The 27,705-nt window shown below is 33.5% G+C and overlaps 1 protein-coding gene across 3 annotated transcripts in view; it reads left to right on the top strand.

The window, feature by feature from the left end:
* The window catches only part of LOC136038225 (potassium/sodium hyperpolarization-activated cyclic nucleotide-gated channel 3-like), a 292,504-nt gene that overhangs the window by 183,795 nt on the left and 81,004 nt on the right, over positions 1 to 27,705 (top strand). For all 3 annotated transcript variants that reach the window (XM_065721317.1, XM_065721319.1, XM_065721318.1), the window contains one exon: positions 9,602 to 9,820. In XM_065721317.1, the coding sequence (XP_065577389.1) occupies positions 9,602 to 9,820 (219 nt within the window). The remainder of the gene's footprint in view (positions 1 to 9,601; positions 9,821 to 27,705) is intronic.

The raw sequence follows: 27,705 nt of genomic DNA, 5'->3' as shown, positions 1-27,705 counted from the left end.
AGGGTGAAAATTTAAGGTAATATTAGACGATAGGGGGTCAAGTAGATTTTAAGTTTTTACTCGGAGGGGAGGGACCAGGAATAACTTACCCAGGCTATAAATTTTGGAAGAAAATGTGGTTACATTGATTTTTAGTTTGATTTTTTTTTTTTTTTTACTCCAAAGAGCTTTAAAATTTCAAATCATGAATGCGCCTAAGTTAAGATTCCAGAACCAAAAGCAACTCAAACAGAAAAAAAAATCTGTCTGCATTGATTCTTGGCGAAATAGTTCAACAAAACAGTTATCTTTTTGTTAATTGAGTGACAAATGTATTTATTTAAACACACAAGCAGTTGCAAAGAAATATAATACCAAGTGATAATTATAATAAAAATTCCTATAATTGTTCGTCAATATTCAAGTTTGCAATAGGATAGGGGGGTGGGAATACCTTAAGTTCTATTAAAGGTCAAAAACTATGTGGATATCTTATTCCTTGAATAATATTTAACCCTCTCCATCCACTCAAAATAATATAATAAAACTATTATTAAAATTTGTCACAAAATTTTGTCGAAAATTTTAATAGCAAGCCAAAATATTAATTCTTACGAATTTATAAACTTACGAATCAACCTACGTAACGAGCTTCTATATTCTAGATTTTTATTACGTACTAGCTGTTGGGGTGGCGCTTCGCGCCACCCAAAAAATTGGAGGGCCCCTAGGCCCCCTCCCACGCTCATTTTTCCTACAGTCAACGGATCAAAATTTCCTTTTTTTAGGTTTTTTTTCTTTTTTAGTTCTTTTAGTTTTTACCTTTTTTAGTTTTTTTTAGTTTTTTAGATGAAATTTTTTTTTAGTTTTTTTCCTTTTTTTCTTTTTAGTTTTTCATTGGTTTTTACCTTTTTTTTTAGCTTTTTTAGTTTTTTTTCGTTTTTTCTTTTTACTTTTTTTTTAGTTTTTATCTTTTTTATTTTTTTTTATTTTTATTCTTAATTTTATTAGTTTTCTTTTTTTCTTCTATTTTTCAGTTTTTTCCTTTCTTTTAGTTTTTTTTTAATTTTTTTTAGTTTTTAGTTTTTTTAGTTTTTTTTAGTTTTTTAGCTTTTTTATTTTTTTCATTAGTTTTTAGTTTTTTTGTAGTTTTTGCCTTTTTTTAGTTTTTTCAGTTTTTTTTTTAGTTTTTAGTTTTTTACCTTTTTTAGCCTAACCAGGATTTGAACCTGGGACCTTCATTCTCCGTTCTGACACCCTCTCTCACCGAGTGACTACTCCAGCATGTTCATTTTGGTGTTTTAAATGGTATATTATTAACCAAATTAATGCGTTTTACAATATACTAAGCATCGTCATAACAAAAATGACGACAACTAATTTCATGACGTCAGCCGATACAACATTCTTTGCTGTCCCATTGTCTGTGCATATAAATAGATTGTCAGGTTTACCGACTCTTGAACATGCAACATATAATGGTCCATGGGAAAACAATCCGTATTCAGATCTATACCTCATGATTCTAATGATTGCCCTTGAGTTTTGTTGATGGTGATTGCTAATCGACCATTCCCTGAGTCGCCATCGTCATTTATATATCCCCCTGTGCACCCCGGCGTCCCCTTTGTAGTTATGTCCCTGTGTCCGGGTCGTCGTCATTTATACTCCCTGTGTCCCGGTGCTTTGTTGATTGCTAATCGAACATTCCTTTTGTCCCGGTCGCTTTCTCTTTGAGTGTCGTCATTTATTTAGATTGTCAGGTTTACCTACTCTTGAACATGCAACATATAATTGTCCATGGGAAAAACAATCCATATTCAGATCTATACCTCATGATTCTAATGATTGCCCTTGAGATTTGTTGATGGTGATTGCTAATTGAACATTCCCTGTGTCCCGGTCGTCATTTATATTCCCAGTATTCCGGTCGTCATTTGTGTCCCAGTGTTCCCCTTTTAGTTTTTTTTTTATTGGTTTTGACCTTTTTTTTAGGTTTTTTAGTTTTTTTCTTTTTTCTTTTTAGTTTTTTTGAAGTTTTTATCTTTTTAGTTTTTTTATTTTTATTTATATTTTTTTAGTTTTCTTTTTCTCCTTTATTTTTCAGTTTTTTTCCTTTTTTAGTTCTTTTAGTTTTTACCTTTTTTAGTTTTTTTTAGTTTTTTAGATGAAAATTTTTTTTAGTTTTTTTCCTTTTTTTCTTTTTAGTTTTTTATTGGTTTTTACCTTTTTTTTAGCTTTTTTAGTTTTTTTCGTTTTTTCTTTTTACTTTTTTTTTTAGTTTTTATCTTTTTTATTTTTTTTTATTTTTATTCTTAATTTTATTAGGTTTCTTTTTCTCTTCTATTTTTCAGTTTTTTCCTTTTTTTTAAGTTTTTTTTTTAGTTTTTAGTTTTTTTAGTTTTTTTTTCCTTTTTTTCTTTTTAGTTTTTTATTGGTTTTTACCTTTTTTTTTTAGCTTTTTTAGTTTTTTTCGTTTTTTCTTTTTACTTTTTTTTTTAGTTTTTATCTTTTTTATTTTTTTTTATTTTATTCTTAATTTTATTAGTTTTCTTTTTCTCTTCTATTTTTCAGTTTTTTCCTTTTTTTAAGTTTTTTTTTTTAGTTTTTAGTTTTTTTAGTTTTTTAGTTTTTTTAGTTTTTTTAGTTTTTTTTAGTTTTTAGTTTTTTTAGTTTTTTTTCCTTTTTTTCTTTTTAGTTTTTTATTGGTTTTTACCTTTTTTTTAGCTTTTTTAGTTTTTTTCGTTTTTTCTTTTTACTTTTTTTTTAGTTTTTATCTTTTTTTTTTTTTTATTCTTAATTTTATTAGTTTTCCTTTTCTCTTCTATTCTTCAGTTTTTTCCTTTTTTTAAGTTTTTTTTTTAGTTTTTAGTTTTTTTAGTTTTTTAGTTTTTTAGTTTTTTTAGTTTTTTAGCTTTTTTATTTTTTTTATTAGTTTTTAGTTTTTTTTGTAGTTTTTGCCTTTTTTTAGTTTTTTCAGTTTTTTTTTTAGTTTTTAGTTTTTTACCTTTTTTGTGGATCGTCACCTGATCCACAGATCCACAGATCCACACACAGACAACTTATTTTTATATATATAGATATGAGAGGGTTCGTCCCCTCGTCAATACCTCGCTCTTTCCACTAAAGCTTAAATTTTATCCCAATTCTTTAAGAATGACCCCTGAATCACAATGGTCATAGAATAAACAGTTGAAATTACAAAAAACACTTTACCGTAAAGAGCGAGGTATGTAGGAGGAGATGAACCTCCTCATATGCGTAATAATTTCTGTTCGTTTTAAGTTTTAATGCTGCTCCTTACATCCAATTCAAAAAACTTTTTCATATTTATGTTTTCATTGTTTTTTTTTAAAGAATGTTGGAAAATCCTGCACCCCCAAATTCTCCATGGAAAGATCATCCCACGCAACCCCCTCCTTCGACTCCCCTCTCCTTACCAGAAAAAATCCCCCTGAAAACGTCTTTATACTTCCCAGTAACTATTTCTATATGTAAATTAAATAAAAAAAACTAGTTTTTATTACTGAAAGTAAGGAGCAACAATAAAACTTAAAACGAACAGAAATTATTCCGTATATGAAAGGGGCTGTTCCCTCCTCAACACCCCACTCTTTACGCAAAAGTTTCATTCTTTCTCTCAACTCTACTTTTTAAAACAGTAACGCAAAACAGTAACTGCAATAAAGCAACTGTTGAGCCACTCTATTTTGAACCTTCAAAGTGAACCTTCTATTTTGAACCTATTTTAGATTTTTGGTGCATTTTTGACAAATGGTCATGCATTTTGGACTCAAGAAAATCGAAAGGTCATTGCTATTGGCTTATAATAAGTCAATGTCGGTGTAGCCTAATTTATTTTAACTAAGAATGATTTAGCAATCTATTACACATATTAGGTTTTATTTTGAACCTTCTAGGGTTTTTGGTGCATTTTTGACAAATGGTCATGCATTTTGGACTCAAGAAAATCGATTACACATTACACATATTAGATTTTGTGCGGTGGAATCAGTATTATATATGGACTACTAGCACAATATTTAATAAATTTGTTTATAAAGATCTAAAATTATAATATCAGAGAAATAATATGTGAGCAATAGGCATAAATATATTAAAAATGGTAGTCATATTATATGAAGCGATTCCTCGGACGAAACCATTGATAAGACTCTTTTTTTTGCAATGGGGGTGAATTTCGGCTAGGAAATGCAGACGACCTAATATATAGTATGCAGGTGCCAGAAATGCAGACGGCATAAAATGTATTCATATTTAGTATATAATGTAATATAATATAATATAATAATATATAGTATTATAATATCCATACTGTCGCACTATTTCTGTTTTCTATCAATAGCGAGCCTGTGAGCGTACCTTTGAGCTCGTACCCCTAAATTCTGAAAAAAACACTTCTTTTTTATATTTTTATTGAAAACATCTTCTTTTGTGTTATTTCCTTGAAAACATTGAAAAACCACCCAGATTGTCCCCCCATCATGTTTTGAAAATACATTGTCCCCCCCCCACTGTATTTTCGTGAATTGGAACCCTTGACCACTTCCTTGAAGGTTTTCTTTACTTAGAAAAATGTTACCACTTAACTTATCCCTTCGACGACTGTCTAAAATAGTTAGCCCCTAAACTCAGGTTGAAAAGACTTTATTACAAAGCAAAACAGGTATAGATCAAAGAAAATAGGAAACATGGGTATAACTACTGATTCTACTACTACTAACTACTTGTTACAGCCCCAACGTAATATGCAGGAGGGGTGACTGATTTTTCCAATTGCCCTATCCTTGTGCTATGGGGTCAAATGACCAACAACGGTGTGTTAAGGTATACCACAGTTCCATTGTATATAAAGTTTTTCATCAGTTTTTCATGCTTAACTAGAAACAAAATAAATATCAAAATAAAACAAAAATGAAACAAAATGAAACAATAAAATGAACAAATAAAATAAAATGAACAAATAAAATGAAACAAAATATATATAGAAACAAAAAATATATAATAAAATAAATATCTTTTAAGTATGATAAGATACTTCTCCGTTGTATTGTTACTTATCTGTGTATTTCCAATTTGTCCGAAGACTACAAAAACCTTAGGAAACTGTAGTGTTGTTGATTGGGTGGAGGAGAGTAGGGAGGTGATTTTGCCCCATAGATTACCCGCACCTTTCCCGACATTAATAAAAATACTTTCTTTGAAGGTATTTTCATTACAAAATGCTCTTCCTGGTATCTGCATAGAAAAATCGAAGAAAAATCTAAATTTGCCCCATTAGGTTTGAGGAAATACATTTCGTACCTATCCAAACTTTTGTTTACAAAAGTTATATATATATATATATACAAATATATACAATATATACATTATATATATATATATATATATATATATATATATATATATATATATATATATATATATATATATATATATATACTGCTCATTATTGTACTCATTATTATACTCTATTATTATTATGCTCGTTATTATACTCTCATTATTGTTCAAATGGGCTGATTTTTTCTCATGATTTAGGGATTCATCTTTGCCAGGTTGTCACTATCGTCACAGCTGAAGAATCACTTTTCTATATCACTGAAATATGGCAATTTTTCTAGCCCATTTTGTCATTGGAAACAAAAAGCGTTCCGTTCAATCTTTCCATATGTCTTATTTTCCAATATATCTGAGACAGTTAATAAGAACTATTTTTTTCAGTTTTGATGTATATTTTGACAAAAAAAGATTAATTATGGATATAATGTAACAGAAAAAAACAATGATGTTACTAATATATTTTTATTCATATTTTGAGGTACTCCAAAAAACAAATGAAATATAAATGGGTTTTGTAAACAACGAAGGCTAAGGGCTAAAATCTAGATTAAAAAAATAATAGCTCTCAATATCTAGAGAGGGCTGTTTTTTTCCATTTTTATCTTGGTAAACAAAAATTTTGGTAAACAAAAAACTGATATAGTAGGCTATGGGTGTAATGTAACGGAAAAACAGATCACAGTGTTCATCACTCTGATCAGTGTTAATTACAGTAATCACAGTTTGTTATACGTACTATATCAATAAATTGAATTGAATTGAATCACTAAGTAACTTTACTTTCTATACAAACTTTTTGAAAAATCTTAATGAAGTAGAACAGAATTCAACTGCCTAAGCAAAGAAGCCCAAGGGCCAACATTTAGATTAGAAAGAAAATATTTTAGAAGAAAATATCTTGAGGATTTTTCATTTTGTACCAAAAATTAAAGTGTGCTTTTCTAGTAAAACTCTTTAAGGAAACATAATCCACTGTGCAGGTACTTGTAAGGAGTAATCTCTTTCGCTTATTTTTCTCTCTTTCTCTCTTTCCCTCTCTCCGTGTGTTTCTCAACTCACATTTTTTTAACACAGATACATTCATACTAAGGATACTGTTAGAATAATCTAATCTCAGTTACCAGAATTAAACTAGAATTCCCAGATAAACTTGGGTAGCACCCTCCACCTTGGCCATTATACTTTTCACAGCTTTTTCCTCGTCAACCATCTTTACTAAAGAGACGAGCAAAAATAAAGTCAAATATTTTTTGAACACAATAACAATGTTACATCAATATCAATGAATAAATGAAACCCAAACATGCAACCAAACGAAAACGAAATTATGATACCAATAGATACATCAAAAGAATTGGCTTATTATACTGATTCCAAATATATAAGTTTCATTAAGTTTAGTCTCTCCCATCAAAGGCTACGAGCATGAATTTTTTTCTTGAGTTTCAAAAAAGGGAGAAACGACCTTTAAAAGTCAAGGAATCTTAATGAGAATTACACCATCAGATTCAGCGTATAAGAGAATCCTACTGTAAAGATTTCAAGCTCCTGCCTTCAAAAATGCAGAATTCAGTATTTTTTGCTGGAAGAAAGATCACAGAAGCGTGTTTATTTTTTTGTTATTTTTTCCCAAGGGTAATCAAATCGTTCCAGTGGTCCTAAAATAGCAAGAAATGGCTTATTCAAATGGAAATTCAAAGTTCTACTGCTCTTTTTAAGTGACTAAAAAGATTAGAGTGCAACGAGGCCCCCTCCCGAGCCTTTTTTTTCTCAAAATTGTCCGATCAAAATTTTGAGATAACCATTTTGTGAAGCATAGTTGAAAGGCTGAATAACAATACCTTTGGATATATCATGACTACCCACAGATCGTGGGGAAATGTCTAAGTTACAAAATTTGCCCATTGTTTACGTGCAGTATTTTTTATTTGGAAGTATGCATATATCTTTTTTCTGTGGGGGCGGGGTAAATTTTCTGCGGCTGGGATTATCCACGGGGATAATTTTCCATTGGAAGGAAAGTTTCCAGGAGTTAGTTGTTCAGGGGGAATTTTACACTGGGGGAATTTGCCAGAATTCCTATACGAAATTCTTCTTATGTTTTGCTTTCTCTTTGCCGACTCAATTTTACACGTGAAAGTTTTAAAGGTAATTGCCTGGGGTAAATTTTCACCAAGATTGAATTGTCTAAAGAATAAATTCATGGGGAGAAGGGATTTCTCCGTGGAGGTTTGGCTAGATTTCCCGACATTATTTAAAAGAGATCAGAAATTAAATAAATAAAACAAGCTTTTTCAACTGGAATAAGGAACAACATTAAAACTTATAACGAACAGAAATTTTACGCATATGAGGAGGATTGCTCCTCCTCAACACCTCATTCTTTATGCTACGGTTTGAATTGTGTCCCAATTCTGTAAGAACAATTCCTGAAATACTATGTTCACTTTACACCTAGAGTTAAGATCGAAGTGTTAGGGAGTAGCAATCCCCCTAAATAAAGTAATTTTTTTAATTCTAATCAAACGACCTTGTGTTTCAGAAGTCGTTCTTAAAAAAATTGGGAAAAACAGTCAAACTTTAGCGTAGAAAGCAAGGTAAGAGAGCAAGGTATTGAAGCAGAGGGTAACCTCTTCATAGACTAAATAATTTCTGTTTGTTTTAAGTTTTAGTGTTGCTGCCTAATTTCAGTTGAAAAACTTGTTTTTTCATTTAATCTCTGATCGTTGTCAAATAAAGCTGGTAAATCTGGCTCACCCTCAGTGAAAAATTCCTTGCCCTTTTGGGAAACTCACCCGTAGAAAGTTTCTCCTTCGTAAAATACACCCTTCTCGTAAAATTACTTCCGGGCAATTCCGTCCTCACTGAAAATCCACCTTCCCTGTGGAATTTCTTGCAGAAGATTCAGCCTGAAAAATTCTCCTTAGTATACTTTCATTTGAAAAAGACTTTAAGTTCAAATATTTTTTTTGATCACTCCGGAAATCCCTCCTTCCATGGAAATTATTTCTCGGAAATCTAAACACACTGAAAATTTCTACCGGAAAATTCCCTCAGAACACCTCCACGTCCAAAATTGAGTAGGCAAAGACAAAGTAAGACAAACAAAAAGATTTTGTACAGGAATTCTGTCAAATCCTATTAATGCAAAATTTTCCCTTGAAAGATTACCCCAGGAAATTTCCCTCCACAGAGAAAATCATCCCCATGGAAACCTGAATAATGCCTCCCCCGCCCGAAACATATCTTTATACTTCCCAATAACAAAAAAACTTAGAGACCTATCCTCATTGGCTATGAGGAGTCATATTGTCTCCAGAGACATAGGCTTTCAGCTATGCTGAAGAAAATGGCTATGTCAAAATAGACGTTAAGGGGGGGGGGCTATTTGTCCTCCGTTCTTTTTTGTCACTTAAAAAAGGTACTAGAACTTTTTATTTTCGTTCAAAAGAGCCCTCTTCCGATGTTCTAGGATCATTGGTTTGATATGACCACGCCTGGGGAAGTTACAATAGGGCTCTCTGATACGCTGAATCTGATAGTGTCATTTTCTTTAGGATTCTTTAATTTCAGGTTTTGTCCCCTTTTTCGAAAATCAGGCAAATTTTTTCAGGTTCGTAGCGCTTTATGGGTAACACTAAGCTTAACGAATCTTATGTATTTGTAATCAGCATATTAAGCTAATTCTTTTGATATATTTATTAATATCAAAATTCCTTATTTTTAGAGTTTTGGCTACTACTGAGCCACATCGCTCCTTATTTAAAGGTCTTTACCACGAACTGTTTGATTAAAACGGTCAAACAATCTTGCTTTAGGAAAAAACGTAACTTGATCCCCTTTTATTTAAGTATTCGCAAATTGGGTTTGTAGGAATATCTCCATTATCTCTATTTAAAGCGAGGTCTTTATTGATGTATCTTTTAAATTTCAATTGTCTCCCTAAAAGATGGTGGTAAACCCTTTAATGTGGAAATGAAAATTGTCTCAGCAAATCTGAATGTTCAAAAACTTCGAGGGCCAAGGAAGAGTCAAAATAATCAGTTATAGTTTCATATTTTATATATTTATTTGCTGATCAACAAATAAATCTTTGAAATCTAAAATTTATTACGAAAATCTCTAAAATTCAAAATCTAAAACCGAAAATTAAGCGATAGTCCGTACTGTTTTAAGTATTTAACGTAAAGAAAATAAAGTGCTTGGCTCGAAATGCCAAGTCTGCCATCACTTATTTGACTTGACTTTTTTCTTCCAGGAATCATATTGGCTAGAACAATATTCTTGGGCGTTATTTAAGGCCATGTCTCATATGCTATGCATTGGCTACGGAAGATTTCCACCGCAATCACTGACTGATATGTGGCTTACTATGCTATCCATGATCAGTGGTGCCACCTGCTATGCTCTCTTCCTTGGTCATGCAACTAATTTAATTCAAAGTTTAGATTCTTCAAGGAGACAATATCGAGAGAAGGCAAGTTTTTACCTATTTCATTCAATAGATATGTATTTTTGGAATTATATTCCGTATCAGGTATATTTATTTTGCCAACTAGATTTAAGGAGACTCACTTTACTTAAGCCGTCCATTTGCCTGTAAAAGAGGACTGTACCAAGAGATAAAATGTGCAGAAATTAAAAGAAATACAAGTTGGGCAACCAAGGCAAATGCTCTTGGAGCCTAGGGCATTACTGAATCTTCAGCTTAGCAGTATATTTGTTGTATATTTGAACGTGAACCCCTTTAGTTAGAACACTATATTCCTTTGTGTACCATCGATTGGTGTCTTAAGGGGGTTATTCATGACAAGGCATGTCTTAAAGGCAAAAAAGCACCAGTGATGAATATGAAATGAAAAGGGTACATAATAAGAGGGAACATAAAGGTTCCCTCATAAAAGGGAAAAAACATAAAAGGGAAAAAAATAAAAGGAAAAATAAAAAAACATAAAAGGGAAAATAAGCTTATAAGAGGAGATAGGGAAAATTTTCGCTAATACTTAATGTAATTATTTAAAGTGGTTTTCTAGAGTTATTAGGAAATTGACTACGTTTCCATTGTAAAAATTAGTGTTTGTCAATAAAATGGTGTTAATAATAATGTCTGGGTCATGATTTTGTAAGGTTTACATTACTGTTATTCACTTCTTAAAATTATTGATTACAAAACATAACAAATAGAGAAAGTCTCCATGCTTGGCATTGATTTTCTAATCAGCTAGGAGGTGTTGTTTACCAGGTACAGACTTCCAAAGTTTCCTAAGTGTTATACTGGTATTTTCCAAGAAAAATACCACATGTACCTGAGCACTGTATATAAATTTATAACAGTAAAATGAAACTCAGTAAGTTTCGGAGCAAATCGAGGATTCCCTTCTTGTCAATATCTTGCTCTTTGTGCTAAAGTTTTTTAATTCTTTCAAAAGAGCTATTTATTCTAATTGAACGCCCTTTGTGATTCAGGTGTCATTCTTAAAGAATTGGAACGACCCCCCCCCCCCCTCCCATATACGGAATAATTTCTGTTTGTCTTAAGTTTTAATGTTGCTCGTTATTTTCAACTGAAAAACTTGTCTTTTTTTATATTTAATAACTTAAAGAGGCGAACTCAAGAACAGACCCTTTGCTTTTACCTGGTGTTTAATATTAAGCCACCAAGTTAAAATAATTTGAATTCAGACATCTTTAATTTTCTCATATTATTCCTTCAAAGATCAACTTTTAGTTTAGCCTAGCCTGAAACCGATTTATTATATGTTCGTTCGATTCATTCTTTAAATGATAGGTTATAAAAAATAAGAAAAAATTCATACGGAATATGTCTATTAGTGCGCATAGATTGATATGTCTCTGAAGTTCTTAAAAATTTCTTTTAAAAAATTCGAGTTATAATGTCCTTTTTGAAGAATTAAACTTGAGAAAAGGGTTATTTTGCTATCAGTCAACACCCCTTTTATCCTAGAGCACCTCGCAGCCCTTTTTCGAATCAGATATCACTTTTAAGATTGTTATGCATTTAAATCAGAACGGCCCAAAGTATGAAATAGTGTATGTGACGTATATGTATATGTATATATATATGTATATGTATGTGTGTATGGCTATGCTGTTTGACCTATGTGATTGTATGGATGAGTAGGGTTAAGGTCTCATTCAAGTGCTGGTCTATATTAATCACTAATTTAGGAAAACAGTCTTCCTTTTCTCCTTCTGTCTCCTTTTTTTATGTGTTTGTGCTGTTGCATTGGTGATTTCTCTTTTCATAATATATATATATATATATATATATATATATATATATATATATATATATATATATATATATATATATTACATAATATATTCCCTCTGAAGGATCCAATAGAAAGGCAGTGTGTCAAATGTCGTCGAAATCTGAATTGTGCAAGACATTATGCATATTGGTGCACAGAATTGTGTGTATATATGATTCAGGGGCCTATAGGCAGGTCGTTGGTCCCGTGTTCTTCTCGCCTCCTCTTTCCCCAAATTCACATACCTAGGCATTAGCATCAAAAAGTGCGCTTATAATTGCTTATAAGGCACCCCTACATCTAATGCCCCGTTGAAACACTAAAAAGTGGAAGGAGTTTAATATTTTTCTTCCAACTCGTCAATAAACGAATAATTCAAAAATTTTGCAGTGTTGGGGAAATAGTAATAGGACGAAAGGAAGGATATTGTAATGCAGGTTTACAGTTCTTTGGGGTATTAAGGGTACAGTGTGCAAAAGGGTATCAAGTATTCAGAAGGATAAAGGGTACGACCTCCTGAACAAAGATCTTCCGCTTTAGATGGGTCAAATGCTCTGTCAAAGCATAATCACCTTTTTTAGATAAGCGCCGACTCCGGTAATACCATCGGACTTTTTTTTTATGGTCAATGGCTTTTGCAATAGACAAAACTAAATAATCATCAAATTCCTGCTCGAAATTAATTTCTAGAATGGGGTTAGATAGAGAACTCACATTCGAAGTAAGTAACTCTTCTCTTTTGGGATTTCTGCTGTACAAGAGAAAAGGAGAATGTCAGTGACTTATCCAGACAAGATCTCAATTAAATAAGAATTTCTTATGAGGCCATGTCGACTAAACGTTACGATGGACAGCAAGTCCTTGGGATAAATTTCGTTTTTTAAATGCAGAGTGATCACTATCTACAATCATGGACGCCAAAAGTCCTTCTACAGGATAGAGAACACTATTATTAAAAACACAACTAGATTTGAAGCTATGAAGGTGTTACGGACACAAGTATCAATTTTCCAGGACTAATTTGATATCTTCTTCAAAAAAATCAAGAATAAAGGATCTTCAATCAAAATGCTAGCTATGTCAACAGAAGTATCACAACTGAAGCCATCCATTATCATCTATGAATTTATTAGATTTTCGATTTCATCGATACAAGTACCTTTTTTTTCTTTTTCTTCTTTTTTGGTTCCATCAGGAACCATCTCCCTAATAGTCCAGGAAGTAATTGTTCCAGTTTTTACCCGAACAAATTAAAATAAAAATGGGTCTTTCTTTATCCGACTCAGAAAAATGTGCTGATTCCAAGTATGCAAAGTTTGCTCATCTAGCTGTTTCACAAATATGTTTTTTTTAGGTTGGGGTCAATTTTGTCGGGGTGAAATTCCTACTTCCATGTAAAGGCGTACAAAAACTAAATTAATGTCTAGAATAGAATACTAGATCATGGTGATTTTGAAAATCACCTAGATTAGAAAATAAATTAAAACTTTCATTTATCTTTTTAGATTGAATGATGGACGTTTAGCAAACTAATCCTAAAATTTAAATTGTCAATATTAATTGTATCATTTGCAAATAAGAAATATTGGAAGCATCGGGATAGGTCGTTTTAGGAGAGAAAGCTGCAGACTCAATGAATGAACATTTTTGATCAAGGATGCGTGAAGATATCACAGCAGTTATTGGGGATTCTGTCCATAGGTCATGCAGATCTGGTTTCAGAGCCGAGGAATCTATTGAGCGGTACATATCATGGTTGTCACAGGTGAAACAAAGTAATAAGCAAGAACCTTCCTGTTTTTCTGGAAAATTCAACTTGTGAAAATTCAACAAATCTGATTGTCCCTTTTGCTCCTTTGCCAGCTACCTTTGACAGAAACAAAAATAAAGAAGGCAGTTTCAAGTTTAGAACAGGAGACTTTGATAACGCACTAAGAGAGGTTTGTGGGAAGAGAAACTATGACTGGTCAGGAGCAACGATGACTAGAATTCTTGCTGCCACTGCCAATCTACATGATGCGGATGTACTTTAGTACGATTTCTGCTGCTCAAACTCTCTAAAAGAACTTAATATCCTTCAACAAGTATAGCGGAATTCCTTTACAATCTGGAAATCGAAAATCTAGTTGACCACAGAGCATGAATAAAAACTTCGAGAGTTTTCGACAACTTCGAAAAAGTTGTCGACTTTTTTGAGGCTAACGATGATGAGCAGCTAACATTAAATGATCTTGTTAGCACTATGAAAAATTGAATGGGTGATTCGGATTATTTTGTCTATACTGAAAGAAGACATAAAAAACAAGATGAGAGAAAGATTTGGTGAAAGCGCAGTATTTTCATAGATAAACGGCAGACAGAATGTCATTGCGCTATGAGCCATGGCTCATGCCATTCTCCACAAGTGTTTCTTAAGTCTAAGAAATGTCAACATGGAACTAGAGAAGGAGGCTATCTTCCAAACTGCAGCAGTTGTAATCAAAAGGGATACCAAAGGTATTAAACAACAAATGGACATGTATTCCAATTCTGAAAACCTCGAAACGATAAGAGAAAACCTGGAATAACCTACCCTCATGTTCACAGCTTTTCCTCAACACTCTGTTCGTAGAAGACAAAACAGACAGGAAGGTTGAGTAAAAAGGTCAGTTATTTTATGTTACAAGCCTGTCGGCCAAAGGCAATCAGACCACCTATTCAGATTGGATTAGCTGTCTAGGTGCGTCATCAGTTTAGCAGTCAATCTCTAATTAACATAATCAGTGCTATAGGTTTCATCTCATCATATTACTAGACGAAGCCCTTCGAGCGTAACGCTGCGGTTTCTAACAGTACAAACATAGAAGGACTGGAAGAAACTTTTTGCAGGCAGCACATAGCTGATAATGTCAGCAACAACGTCCCAATTCTTGGTAGTAATGACACATTTCACGCTTGGGCATAATTGTTCCTGTGGTGCTACCGTTGAGGTCTTCCACAGTTCTTGAGAGGAAAAAGTTTGTTACATCAAGGCAGAATTTTGAACCAAACCGAATTCCTATTTAGTATCTTAGACAGCCACTAGAACAACCTAACCTTTTTTGTGATCTGCAACCACGAGCTTCGATTCTGGATACCTTAAAATATTGAAATTTAATGTGAAGATGTCCAAACTTTTTCCTGCACCCATGTCTAGCTGGCAGGGAGTAACGAGGAAGCTGTATGCCGATGCACAGTCAGGCTCTTGCACAAGGAGAGTCTCCATTCTTTCATACCCATGATAGATATGAGAACAGGTGATCCAGGTTGTATCTACTTCGCACCCAGCATTGTTTACAAACAGTGTTCCAGATACGGTGTCACTTTAGTACTGACTTTCGACCAGCCATTTAACTATAAATCTTTTACCATTATTGCTGCCGAGAATAACGTAAGTCCTACCAAAAATTGTCCTGTGCCTGGGTGCCTTCCATGCTCTCATAACTTACCTTGGGGCTATTGGACAGATCATGGAAGGCTCTGGACTTCAAGACACGTTGGAAATAATATATCCGCCAAATGCTGTTATGCACATGATTTCCGACAAAGCTTATTCCAGAGTAGTGCGAGGACACATACTCACTGACTGGGCACTGAACACACTTGTCTACTTTACGGCTCTGAAGATGGCGCTGATTCAGCAAATGAAAAAATATTCAGTGCCTCTAACGAGCTTATGGAGTTCTTCATTATTGTAATTTGTAGATTGGAAGGTCACACAGACAAGAGAACTATAAAGGAAAATCACCAAAGCGGAAGTCGCCAAGAAATTTTCCTCTTTTTAACTGTCACTTCCGTAAAAGTCGCGTACGGCAAAACTGATATGGAAATGAAAAACATGCTGAAGAAGTTTATCCAAACATCATCATGCCTCCTTGATCAACTAGCTTTGTTCACCGAATCTGCACCTTCTAAAGCGACCTTTCCCGACTCTTTCACTATTTTTTTTTTTTTTTTTTTTGCACATGATACAATTCATATCGATAATTTAAAGTTTAACAGTAGTTTGCTATATATTCATCGTTTCACCTAAAAAGATAAATGAAAGTCTTAATTTTCCTTTCAAATAAAGGTGATTTTCATAACCACACTTATCCAGTATCCTATTCTAGGCATCTTTTTTGTTGTTGTACGTCTTTATATTGAATCATGAATCACAAAATGGAAACATAAAACATGAGTCAAACAAACCTCAACCTAAAAAACATATTTTGTGAAATTTTTTCAAGAAATTTCTTAAGAATTTGTTTTAATTATTTCATGGCTTACGTTGATTCATTTTTTTTTGTTGCGACGATTGACTCATACCTGAGTTAGAAATTTTGGTAATAGGGGTGTCTGACTTGTGCTCAGCATTTCTCGTGGCTTGTCCATTGGGTAGTCCTCTGTCTTTTTTTGGTTTCGTTTTTTTTTATAGATTTTATTCTTTTTTCTTTCTTTTTTTGGGGGAGGGGTCTCTTAATGTCTGTTAAAGTTTGACTCTCTTAAGCATTTCTTTTTCTTTCGTTAAGTCTCTGAAAGGTGTAACAGTATTACATTTATGTGTTTGTTTAATTTTTGTTTCTCCCATTTTTTTCCTGGCCAAAGAGCCTTACGGGGGAGTCTTTGTTGGAGTATTTTTGTTTATTTTTCGGTTGAATAAAGTGACTAATTGATTAATAAACAGCTAGATGAGCTAACTTTGCATATTTTGAATCAGTGTATTTTCAGTAGTAATCAGTGTATAGAGTCGGGTACTCAAAGAATCGTTTCTATAGCAATTTGTTCAGGATTAGGCCTTTTTCCAAAAATCCCCCTCGACTATAAGGGTTATTGGACCAAAACCATCCGCAAATTATTTCATTTGAAGAGCCAACATATACATAAAACCTATCAATTACGATTTGCTAAGGAGCAGCCTCATGGTGTGTGCTGTAGCGTGAGTCAAGAGTCGCGGTGGTAACGTGAGTCATGAGTCTTATATTTTATCAGAAAACTACCTAGAGAATAATTTGTTTGTAACCATCATTTTTTTTGCAACTTCATTTTTCATCTTTTAGGCGTGAAGTATCTTTCTGATTACATGCCTTCTTTTAATAGGATTGGCTGTATCTCCAGCATCCCCATAACAAAATCAATATTTTCTTCTTTGCAATAATTCAAGGAAAATTTTTGCCCATAGAAAATAGATGAAAGTTTGCTGATGAATTTTGTTCAATTTTAGAAGACTTTCTAAGAAATAGTTGTCCCTCATTGAATATATTTCTTCAAAGAAGAAAGTTAATGAATCTATAAGACTTTCAGTCACGTAAATTAATAAATTATATTATAAGCAAATTATCTCCAACAGACTGTTCAAATAAATTATGAAGGAACTAAATTTATTTAAAGAAAAATCAGAAAGATCGAAATACTAACATAAAGTCTATTATCTCTGATTATTAAGAAGGATAGGGAAGCAAGAAATGCAGGTTAAACTACAACCGTAAGCCTTTTATATTTAATATTTTCTACAAAAAAATATGTTTGAAAGCTGTAAAAGGTGCCATCTGATGCCATCTCCAGCCATGGATGTGATTTACACATTCTTAAAATTTGAGAAAGTTGTATTTTAGTAAAACTTAGGACTATTTTAGGCAATAATAGACGTTACAGCTTTCAAGCCTAGCCTTATGTAAAAATGGTTTCCCTGTGGGTGAAAACCTGGAAAAAACCCCGTTAGATACTAAGGAAAAAATTTGGGCTTTAGTATGTGAGATACAAGGGCATTAGTAGGCTATTTGGACTGAGTGACCACATTGGATATGACAGAGTCCCCCCTCCAAAAAAGCCCAAAAAAGCTCTTAAGGTAAAAACAAATTTTTTAAAATAAATTTTATGAGTTAAATGTTGGGTTAAAACAAACACAATTGAATATTGAAATCATGAGTTGAGACAAATTGTCCCAGTCGAAGAGAGAATTAGAAAACCAGATGGGGTCAAAATAATATTTTTCTTATTCCTTATTCGATAACATATACATTTCGCAGATTTTCCATATTCTATACTTTGCAGGTTTTCAGTAGGAATGTCTTTTCGAATGCGTAAATCATAGACAGTAAATGTCCTATTTACCCCCGATCATTCTATGATTATCTAAACAATCCTTCATAAAATAATTTAAAAAACTTTTTCCACAAAACAAGTTTTTAAAAGAAAAGTAAAGAGCTGCAGTAAGCCAGAAATAAGCAGAAATAAAGTCAAATAATCGTCCACGCGTAAAACTACCACAAATATCAATAAATGAATAAAATTCAAAACGAACAGGAATTACAACGAATAGCCGAATCAAACTCAAACGAGTAAAAACCAACATGCGTAGGGCTGATAACCCCTATGCCTTCTCAAGACCAGAGCATAATTTGCGTTTTACTGAAAACAATGATTGTGGACTGTCAGTTTCGAAATGTTCCTAAGATATTGCTCTTACAGCCTTTTGAAAACCTGTATACAGATGGTGTGTTGTTATTCCAATCACTTTTTCCCCTCAAAATTCCTTGAAAATTTCCTCTTCATACCCTTAAGCATAATTATAATAGTTGTTACAGTAGTAGTATCGATATTACTAGTAATAGTATTGAATAGCGGTAGTACTACTAGCAGCAGTAGTATTAACGTATTGCCTTTTGGACAGTCGGACATCCCTTTCATCCAGTCCTGGCAGTTTCAACTTACTACAATTAGCCGTTACTGACATTGCTGATGTGTCCTTTTGATAACCTATATATTCATATACTTCTTGAGGTTTTTGATATCTGATTTTCGAACTTATGGCTATCTCAAATTTTTCTCAGATTCATTTGGGGAAAAAGGGCGGAAGGGGTGCTAGCTGCCCTCCAACCACTTTTGACTATTAAAAAGGGCACAGGTTCTTTCAATTTCCAATCGAATGAGCCTTTTTCGAAGTTTCTACGACAACAAATGGCCATATGAAAGATTTCTACCAGTCGTGAAAATACGAGGTGTGGGTGTGGGTGTGGGGGGGAGGGTATTGACACTCCGATCACTTTGAATCTTAAAAAGGGCACTAGATCTTCTGATTACAAATACAATGAACCCCTCTGAAGTTGATGCGACAGTGCTTTCTATAAAAAACCTTAAATGCCCCCAGGGCATAAGTCACAACCCTTGCTCTATGGGCTTTGGTGGGGGAGTCATCCTAAAAGGCATAATTCCCGGACATTTCAACCACGCTGAACAAAATGGCTATCTCAACATTTTAATTGGATGTGTTTGGGGAAATGGTGGGTGTCGGAGGGGGTTTAGTTGCCTTCCAATTGCATTCGACTGTTAAAGAGGGCACTAGCCTTTTCAATTTCCAATCGAATGAGCCCTTTTCGAAGTCTCTAAGACAACTACTTTGATACAAAACGGCCTGGTATAAAAAAACAGAAAAAAAAATAAATTGTGCCCACATAGCTCTTTAATCATGCAGTACTATTGCGCTGCCTATAATCCTTTATCAATTCCTGAATTTTCTAAATTAACATACTCAGTTATTCCTTTCTTACATCCTTTTGATAATTCTTATACACATAACGCGTTTTGATTCAGTTTAACACTCCCCTCAACATTCTCTGAAAGGCTTACCTGAATGCCCTTCGTCTTCATGGAAAGCAAAGTTCAAACATGCATACCTTTCTCAATAACATATACTATAAGTAAACAGTGAACGAATTGTCTAGCCTACAGCCCTTGTCCCGAGGACTGTGGGGAGGTTGATATCGACAAAGACATTATTACTGGACCTTTCAACAAGGCTGAACAAAATACATCTCTTAAAATTTTCTATCGGGTATATTTTGGGGAATGATAGGCTTTAGGGGGAGGCTGATTGCCCTCCATTCATTTTTACTATTAAAAACTTAAAGTCCGGCTTGAACACCTTATTCAGCAATTTGGAAAATCTGTCCTAGCCAATAAGAGCCACCGATCAATACTACCCGAACCAGCCCCTCCCAATAGCCGAACTCGGTTACAAAATAAACTTGTACCCCCTAAAGTACGAACTAATCGTTACGCCAACTCATTTGTGCCTTTCTTCACATCAATTTTTAATGCTGAGTTGTAGTGTGTGATTTTTGTTTAAATGTATGATTTTTGTGAAAAAACTGAATTTAGTTACGCTAAGATAGTTTTTACTCTCTCTCTCTCTCTCTCTCTCTCTCTCTCTCTCTCTCTCTCTCTCTCTCTCTCCTCTCTCTCTCTCTCTCTCCTCTCTCTCTCTCTCTCTCTCTCTCTCTCTCTCTCTCTCTCTCTCTCTCTCTCTCTCTCTCCATCCGATTCAAAATTTATGCGGCCACATGTTCCACGAGTACCTTATATGCCTCGGGGCATCACTTACAACTCTTGCCCATGTGCTCTGGGTGATTCTGTCGACCCTAACGACATTTTTATGTGATTTTTGGACTATTGGTAACAAAATAGCTACCCCACAATTTCAATTTAATGCGTTTCGGGAAAAGAGGATGTAAAGGGGGACCAGTGGCCCTCCACTACGTTTGACTCTTAAAAGTGAACTAGAACTATACATATCCTATCAAATAAGCCTCTTCTAAAGTCCACACGACTACTCCTTCTATAAAAACCTTAAATAGACGTGGGGTATAACTTACAACTCTTACTCCCAGACTCTTTGGGATTCTCTTAACCACAAAGACCTTATTATATGATCTTTGTACTTTTTTTAAGAAATGGTTACCTAAAAATTTCTATCAGAATGCATTTGTGAGAAACACGATTGAGGTAGTTGGCTACCCTCAGATCACTTTGGTTCATAAAAAGGGCACTAGAACATCTGATTTCCAGTCAAATGAGCCCTTTCCAGAGTTGTTAAGACCACCCTTTCTATAAAAACCTTATGTGTCCTTGCGGTATAACTTACAATCCTTGCGCTGAGGGTTGTGGGGAGGGATGTAATCCTCAAACACATAATTTCCAGGACTTTCAACTACGCTGAACAAAATGGCTATCTTAAATTTTGATCAGATGTTTTTTAGGAATTGATGAGCGTGAGGGGAAGGGGTTTGTTGTCCTCACAATCACTTTTGACTATTAAAAAGGGCACTAGCCCTTTCAGTTTCCAATCAAATAAGCGTATTTCGAAGTTTCTAAGGCAACAAACGGCCATCCCAAAAATTCTAATATATGCATTTCGGGAAAATACGAGGTGTAACGGGGGTATCCACCCTTTGATTACGCTGAATCTTAAAAAAGGCACTAGAACTTCTGATTTCCAATCCAACGAGCTTCCTCCGAAGTTTATACGATCACCCTTTCCATATAAACTTGTATGCCCTCCTTATATGCCTGGCATAACTTACAACTCTTGCCCTGAGATCTGTGGGGGAGGGGGTAATCCTTCAAGACAAAATTTCTGTAACTTGCAACAGCGTTGAACATAATGGCTAACTCAAAATTTTGATTAGATTTGTTTGGGGATATAGTTGTCATGGGAGGGAGGTTAACTGCCCTCCAGTAACTTTTAAACTATTAAAGAGGGCACTGGTCCTTTCAATTTCTAATCGAATCAGCCATTTTCCATATTTAAACTTTACACATTTTCTATCACAGCTTCTTTAATGTGCTTCAGTGGATTATTTCCTAACCTAGCCATTTGACATGGTTTCCAATAAAGTGAAATCAATCAAATACTTTCAAATCCGGCGGGGGCATGTCTTTATTTTTTCCCACTTCTTAATTACTGCATTCCTTTCAGAGATTAATCTTAGTATGTATCTAGAGACAATCCCTGGGGCGACTGTCGTCGACTTGTTAGACAGCAAATACCTTTAGGCCGTTGAATATAGGTTCAGAATATGTAGTCGAAATGTTTTGGTAGACTTATTGGACATGTGCCAAATAGGTAATGTTTAAAGCGCATATATTTTAAGAAGTGTTTTTAGATCTGCTTATCCAGGCTTGAACAAACGCTTAAAAATTTAGTTCAAATGCCCCCTATCTCCTGATTACGCTAAGAGGTCTAGATGCTGATTCTCTCATGGAGTTGCGCTAGATTACACGAGGAAATTCGCCTTGATTTCAATGAGACTGAAACTGAGTTTCTGGTTTTCAATCGTAAAGTAAGTGATCATGAATCGGTTGTTAAACCAGATTACAAGGCAGTAAAACCTTCATCTTGTGTAGTGTACTTTAGTCCACCTATTGGTCGCGACCTTTCGTGGACTTATGCATAGTTAGTAGAAGACCTCTCTGGCAAAGGTCGTAAAGCTCACGGTATGCTTGCTTCTACAAAAGCAATTCACTTTCGATGAACTCAATTCCAGCTGCTTCTATTGGTGGTTAAACGTCATGGACTAGCGCTCTCTGTACTTTGGACCCTTTTATCAAGTAAAATTAAATATAAAATATGTTGCCAAGGCCAATTTGGCAAGTTTCTCTTGCACCTAACTCCCTGGAAGCCTAACATAGTGATTATAATATTTCCGACCAGTGAACCATTGCGCAGAAAAGAATAAAGAAATTCATTAGTAGTTAAATGGGAAATAAATTATGGGATCTTTTGTGATATAAGGGTCTATTTTTAGTCAAAAAGACACACGTCCTATTCCCTACCATGAAAGCTTTGCTAAAAAATGTAATCAGTTTAACCTTCATCTCTTAATTTAAGCGAAAATAAATATGTCTTTTTCCTTTTGAATATTCACTCTTTTTTCATAATTAGAATTTAGCAAACATTGCAGGTGTTATAAACTCCTCTTTTTCACGAGTAGCTAACGACTAATAACTTGCTTGTCCTCTTTAAGGAATAGCTGTTGACCATTTAAAACGGGACTAGTTTGAATTTACGTCACCTCCCCCCCAAAAAAAATCAAGAATTTAGTGCAGAAAATTAGTCAATTAGTTTGTTCAGGAAAATGTTTCTAAATTACGAAAGGCTTGTAATACGAGAGCATTTACATTTACCAGCTGCCAAGAATGAACCCTTATCCATTAGTGTAATGCCGGATGTTCGGTAGAAATTAAACCTTTACGTGATGGAAGTTATCATTAGAGGTTATTGCAAATATCTGTTTACTACTTTTTTACTCACCAGCTAGAATATGCCTCAAAACGGTTTAGGAGGAGACAAATAGAATTAAAATCTATTCTGTCATGATATAAAAAGATAAATTTATCCACGATAAAACTAAAAAGGCAAACACCTCGTACAAGTATCAAAAAAGAATATCCTCCTTAATACCTCGCTCTTTACATAAAGTTTGAATTTTGTTCCAATTCCTTAAGAACGACTCCAGAAACACAACTATCATTTAATTAGAACAATAGAAAGCTTTTTTAAAAGTACTAAAAAACCTTAGTGTAAAGAGCGAGATGTCGAGGAGGGGGAAATCCCCTTTATACACGTAATAATTTCTGTTCGTTTTAAGTTTTAATGTTGCTACTTACTTTCATTTGAAAAAACTTCTTTTTTTTTAATTTAGTTGTATTGAAGCACCATAGAACCATACCCAAAAATTTAGGATAGTATAACGTAAATGTTGGAAATTGACGCTAAAAAATGAAGAGAAAGAATGAAGAGAAAAAATGAAGAGAATGAAGAGATTCTTCTTCGTCTTCCTTTTTGGTTAGGGGGTTTTTAGTTGATGTTGCTTAGTCCTCTTAATTTTGCGGATGTCAGTCAGTTGTTGGTTTGAAGCTTATGTGCCTTCTACGCTAGATGAACAAGATAATAAACTTTGGCTCTCGAAACATGATTATCAAACTAAATAATTTCTGTTTAGCACTTTCGAAAATATTTTGCTCCACGAGGCATTTGTAAGAGAGAGTTTTTTGGACTCAAATTCACTGCACAGAATAAGTTGAACTCCTTTTTCTGAAGAGAGCCAATAAAAACAGAGAGTTATCTACCAAATAAGACAGAAATGCACATATTCTGGAGCTAAAATTCTTTTTTTCCAAATAATTTTGACAAAAAAAAACGTACACGGTTACTTGAGCCTGGAGCAACACTTGGATGTATTATCTGGGTAGGCTCAGTTTAAAAATAGTTCTATACCCGATATAACCTTAATTTCACTATATAAAGTATAGCTTGAATATTACTTCAGGCTATTATGCACCTTTTATATCAATTAGTCCGACAAGCACATCTAAAAGTGGCCGAGTCCTCTTTATAAGCTTGTACTCATTATCTATTTTTTAAGTATATGGTTTTTCAAATAAAAATTAACCTTTTTTTTGAAAAAAAAACTAAAACGGTTTAAAATTCAAATCATCATTCGATAATCGTAATTAATATAAAATGATAACTAAAAGAATTTCTGAAAAATACTGTTTAGGGCAATACCACCCTGCTACACCCCTAAATCTGTTGCTTTGGTTTTCCTCTAATATTTTCTCATTTATTTCATTTTCATTTTTCATTTATTAAATCGTTTCTTCTTTTTGTTGTCATACGTCATGTATAGCCAGCGTGGTCTTAGAATATAGTTACGTCAAGCTTATGGGGAGCATTTTACAAATATTGATTTAGATTTTTTTAGATGTGGTAAAAAACATGCAAATCTTATTTTTCAGTTCAATTTTTTAGAAACTTGCAAAAGAAATCGAATTCTTCCTCCTTATTTACGTTTCAACTTAAACTTAGGCACATAATCCTAAGGGCTCGTTTATCCGAAGGATGGGTTTCAAGACTTTAACTCAAAAGGAACTTCCTTTCAAATCTTTACTATATCAGACTTTATCTGCTCCATATTTTTACCGAATTTTATATATTTCACAAAGATCTTACCGACGCGTTTTTCATTTAGCGAAAACTCACTTATCGGAAAAACTTTCAAAGTTGGAATATGTTCATTTGCAAACACTCGCACTCTCCTACTTTGATTTTGTCCTGGCTCTCTTTTGGAAAATTTATCCTCCAAGGTTTCAACGTCCAAGGAGCTAAGAATTCTGTCAAAAGGTCCTAAATTTCCAATGGCTCAGACACACGTAAATGTTTCAGAAGTTATTATGTGTGTGGAGTCCGGTATTTTTAGCTCTCATGGTGGGGTTAAAAATCCAGACCAACGCAGAGGAGAGATCGTAAAAAGTACTATTGACTATAACCCGTCTTTATCTCTTTCAACTCAATCAAAGGAAGAAATTAAAATCCTCCAAAACCTGAAAAAAGACAAAAATACAGTAATTACAAGAGTGGACAAAGGAAACACAGTTGTGATTATGGATTCTGAAGAATAAAGTAAATACCCTTTTAATGGATAAAAATACTTTCAAAGAAATAGGAACTAATTCTACAAATACATACACACAGCAATTCAGAAAAGAATTAAAAAATTTAAAAGACATTAGACTAATAGACCCCTCAAATGTACAGAAAATTCTACCCCAAGGTCTGTTCAGCCCCTAAATTTTATGGTTTATCTAAAATCCATTAGAAATATATTCTGTTACATTCTATCGTGGCATGTTGTAGTTCCCCAGCCAAAAATGTAGGAAAGTTCTTATTTACTATTTTCAAGTCGATTTAAAGCACTCGAAAACTATATACAAAAAATTCCGTAGATCTTGTTGAGAAATTATAAAATCAAGGTAAAAAAAGACTCTTATCTAGTCTTGATGCAGTTTCCGCGTAAACCTGATATGATGTCAAGAAATGTGAACAGGCCTTACAAAGAAAATTAAAGGAAAATTCTGCTTGATCAGATTACAAAACCTTGGAAACTGAGACAATAATGATGCTAGTTTGTCTTTCCAACAAGTTCTTTTTGTATTTTAAGTTCCAAGAAAATATTTTCTTCAGATTATGGTTCTACCGATGGGCACTGTTTTTTCTCCCTGTTTGGTAAATTTTTCCATGGATTTCATAGAACAATCTGCTTTGAATAGTTTCCCCTTGAAATAATCTCTGTGTTTTCATTTTGTTGATGATGTTTTGTCTATTTGGGAACATGGTCAGGACTCTCGAAAAGAGTTTTTGGGAAATTCGAACACTTCTGATTCGAATTTTCGATTTGCAATAGAACTGGAAGATACAGGAAAGCACCCTTTTTTGGATGTTTTAATTATAAAAAAAATACTCCCCTTGAATGTTTATATATAGAAAGCCGTCGGTTCCCATATTAATGAAAAGATTTAGTTCTTTTTAGATCATTAGATCATTTTATTTCATTTTATTTAGATCAATTAGTTCTTTTGAAGAGGCAACTTTATTATCCACTGTAAATGGCCTACTACAATCTTTCAGAGAGGCAATTGAGATAAAAAAAAAATGAATAATTAGTAATTGTGCTATAAATAGAGATACAGGACATATTTTCTTAAGCCAAATTTACAATAGCTTAATATTAAAAGATTCAATCAATGTTTTCCCCCAGTCTAATTTAAGAAAACCTGTTCATATATCTAATGAAAATTGAGGTTGTAGACAGGCAAAATCTATCGCTAAGCAAAGAATATTTGTCCAATCTAATTTATGAACTGTCATTCATTTATTCTGACCATTTTTTTATTCAGTTTATTTTCTCTTCTGGTAGAGTTCACTTGAATAGGTTAGATTTTAATTCTTTTTTTTTTTTTGTTATTTCTTTTTCTTAGCACAGAGGACGACTGAGCGGAAGACTTTGTCGAAACATTTGCCTTTTTTCGGTTTCATAGTTTGCTACTGGCCGAAAAAATCCTCGCTTTTTAATGTTTTTGATTTATTTTTCATTTATTATCTCATTTCTTCCCTTTGTTTTCATACATCAAGGGGCTTTAAGCGGTGCAAGGTTGAGTATATTTTAAGTAAATACATTCTGTTAATAATATTTTTTTTCTTCTCTGCTTACCGCTTGTTTATAGATCCTAGCTGAATGTATTTGAAATTAATGATGGCAATAAAATTCCTGGGAGTGGAAAAAGTCAAGATTTTTTCTCAGAGATATGCTCTAAGAGTGGATTTCCAGGAAAAAAAATTCCGTGTCTGAGGAAGGGTGGGAAAAGGAAAGGCGCATTTTTTCCTTGTAAAAAGATGGAATAATGAATGTAGGAGCTTACGTTTAAATTTTGGAACCTGACAGCTGTTACTAATTTCTTCTAAAGAATCTAGTTAATTTAACGGACTCTTTAGGTTCAAACTATTAATAATGAGCATAGACCAAAACTGCTCAATAAATAAATAAAAAGTTAAATAGTCATTCGCTTGTTGCTAATAAAGTTACATTTCAATTAATAGTAAAAAATTTTAAATTAGTTAGATTCAAACGTATTAGTAAAAAATATATATATTTTTGTTAACAAAACCGGAAAAGTTTTTCCTTCTTTTAGCAATCAAATCATTCTTGGTAACAAACTGCAAGAAAGGAACGGCTCAGCTAGTCTCTTCTTTTTTTTCTTTTTTTTAATGTGTTTGCGCTGTTGTATTGGTGATTTCTCTTTTCATTATAGCAATCGAAATTCACAAAAAACAGAATTTTAGTAACATTAGATATATCAAAAGAATTGGCTTTTGTGCTGACTCCATAAAATTCATTAATTATACTGTTGCCCACCAAAAGCTACGAACCTGAAAAATTTACATGGTTTTCAAAAAGGGGAGAAAAAAAACAACAAAATTATCAAGGAATCTTAATGAAAACCGCACCATCAGATTCAACGTTATAGAAAACCCTCTGTGGAGGTTTCAAGCTATCATCTCCAAAAATACGAAATTTTTATTATTTGCCGGAAAAAAAATCATTGATGCTTGTTTATTTTTTATATATGTTTGTTTGTTTGTTTTCCCCATGGGTGATTGTATCGAGCCAATGGTTCTAGTATACTGTAAGAGGGCTCATTCTAACCAATATTGAAAGTTCTAGTGCCCTTTTTAAGTGACTAAAAGATTACTGCCACCTTTACCCTGCCCCCTTTCCCCAAAGCCATTTGATCAAAATTTTGGGGTACCGTTTTTGTTCAGCAGAGTAAAAAAGTCCTATAATTATGCCTTTGGGGATAAAATGATCCCCCACAGCCCCTGGGAGAATGGCTTTAAGTTGCAGCATTAGCCGACAGTTTACTTATAGCATTTTTTATTTGTAGGTATACAGATTTTTTCTCGGGAAGGGGG

The sequence above is a fragment of the Artemia franciscana genome, chromosome 17, assembly GCF_032884065.1.
Source record: "Artemia franciscana chromosome 17, ASM3288406v1, whole genome shotgun sequence".
NCBI lineage: Eukaryota > Metazoa > Arthropoda > Branchiopoda > Anostraca > Artemiidae > Artemia > Artemia franciscana.
Note: the sequence above shows the minus strand (reverse complement) of the source record. Positions and strands in the feature narration are given on the sequence as shown.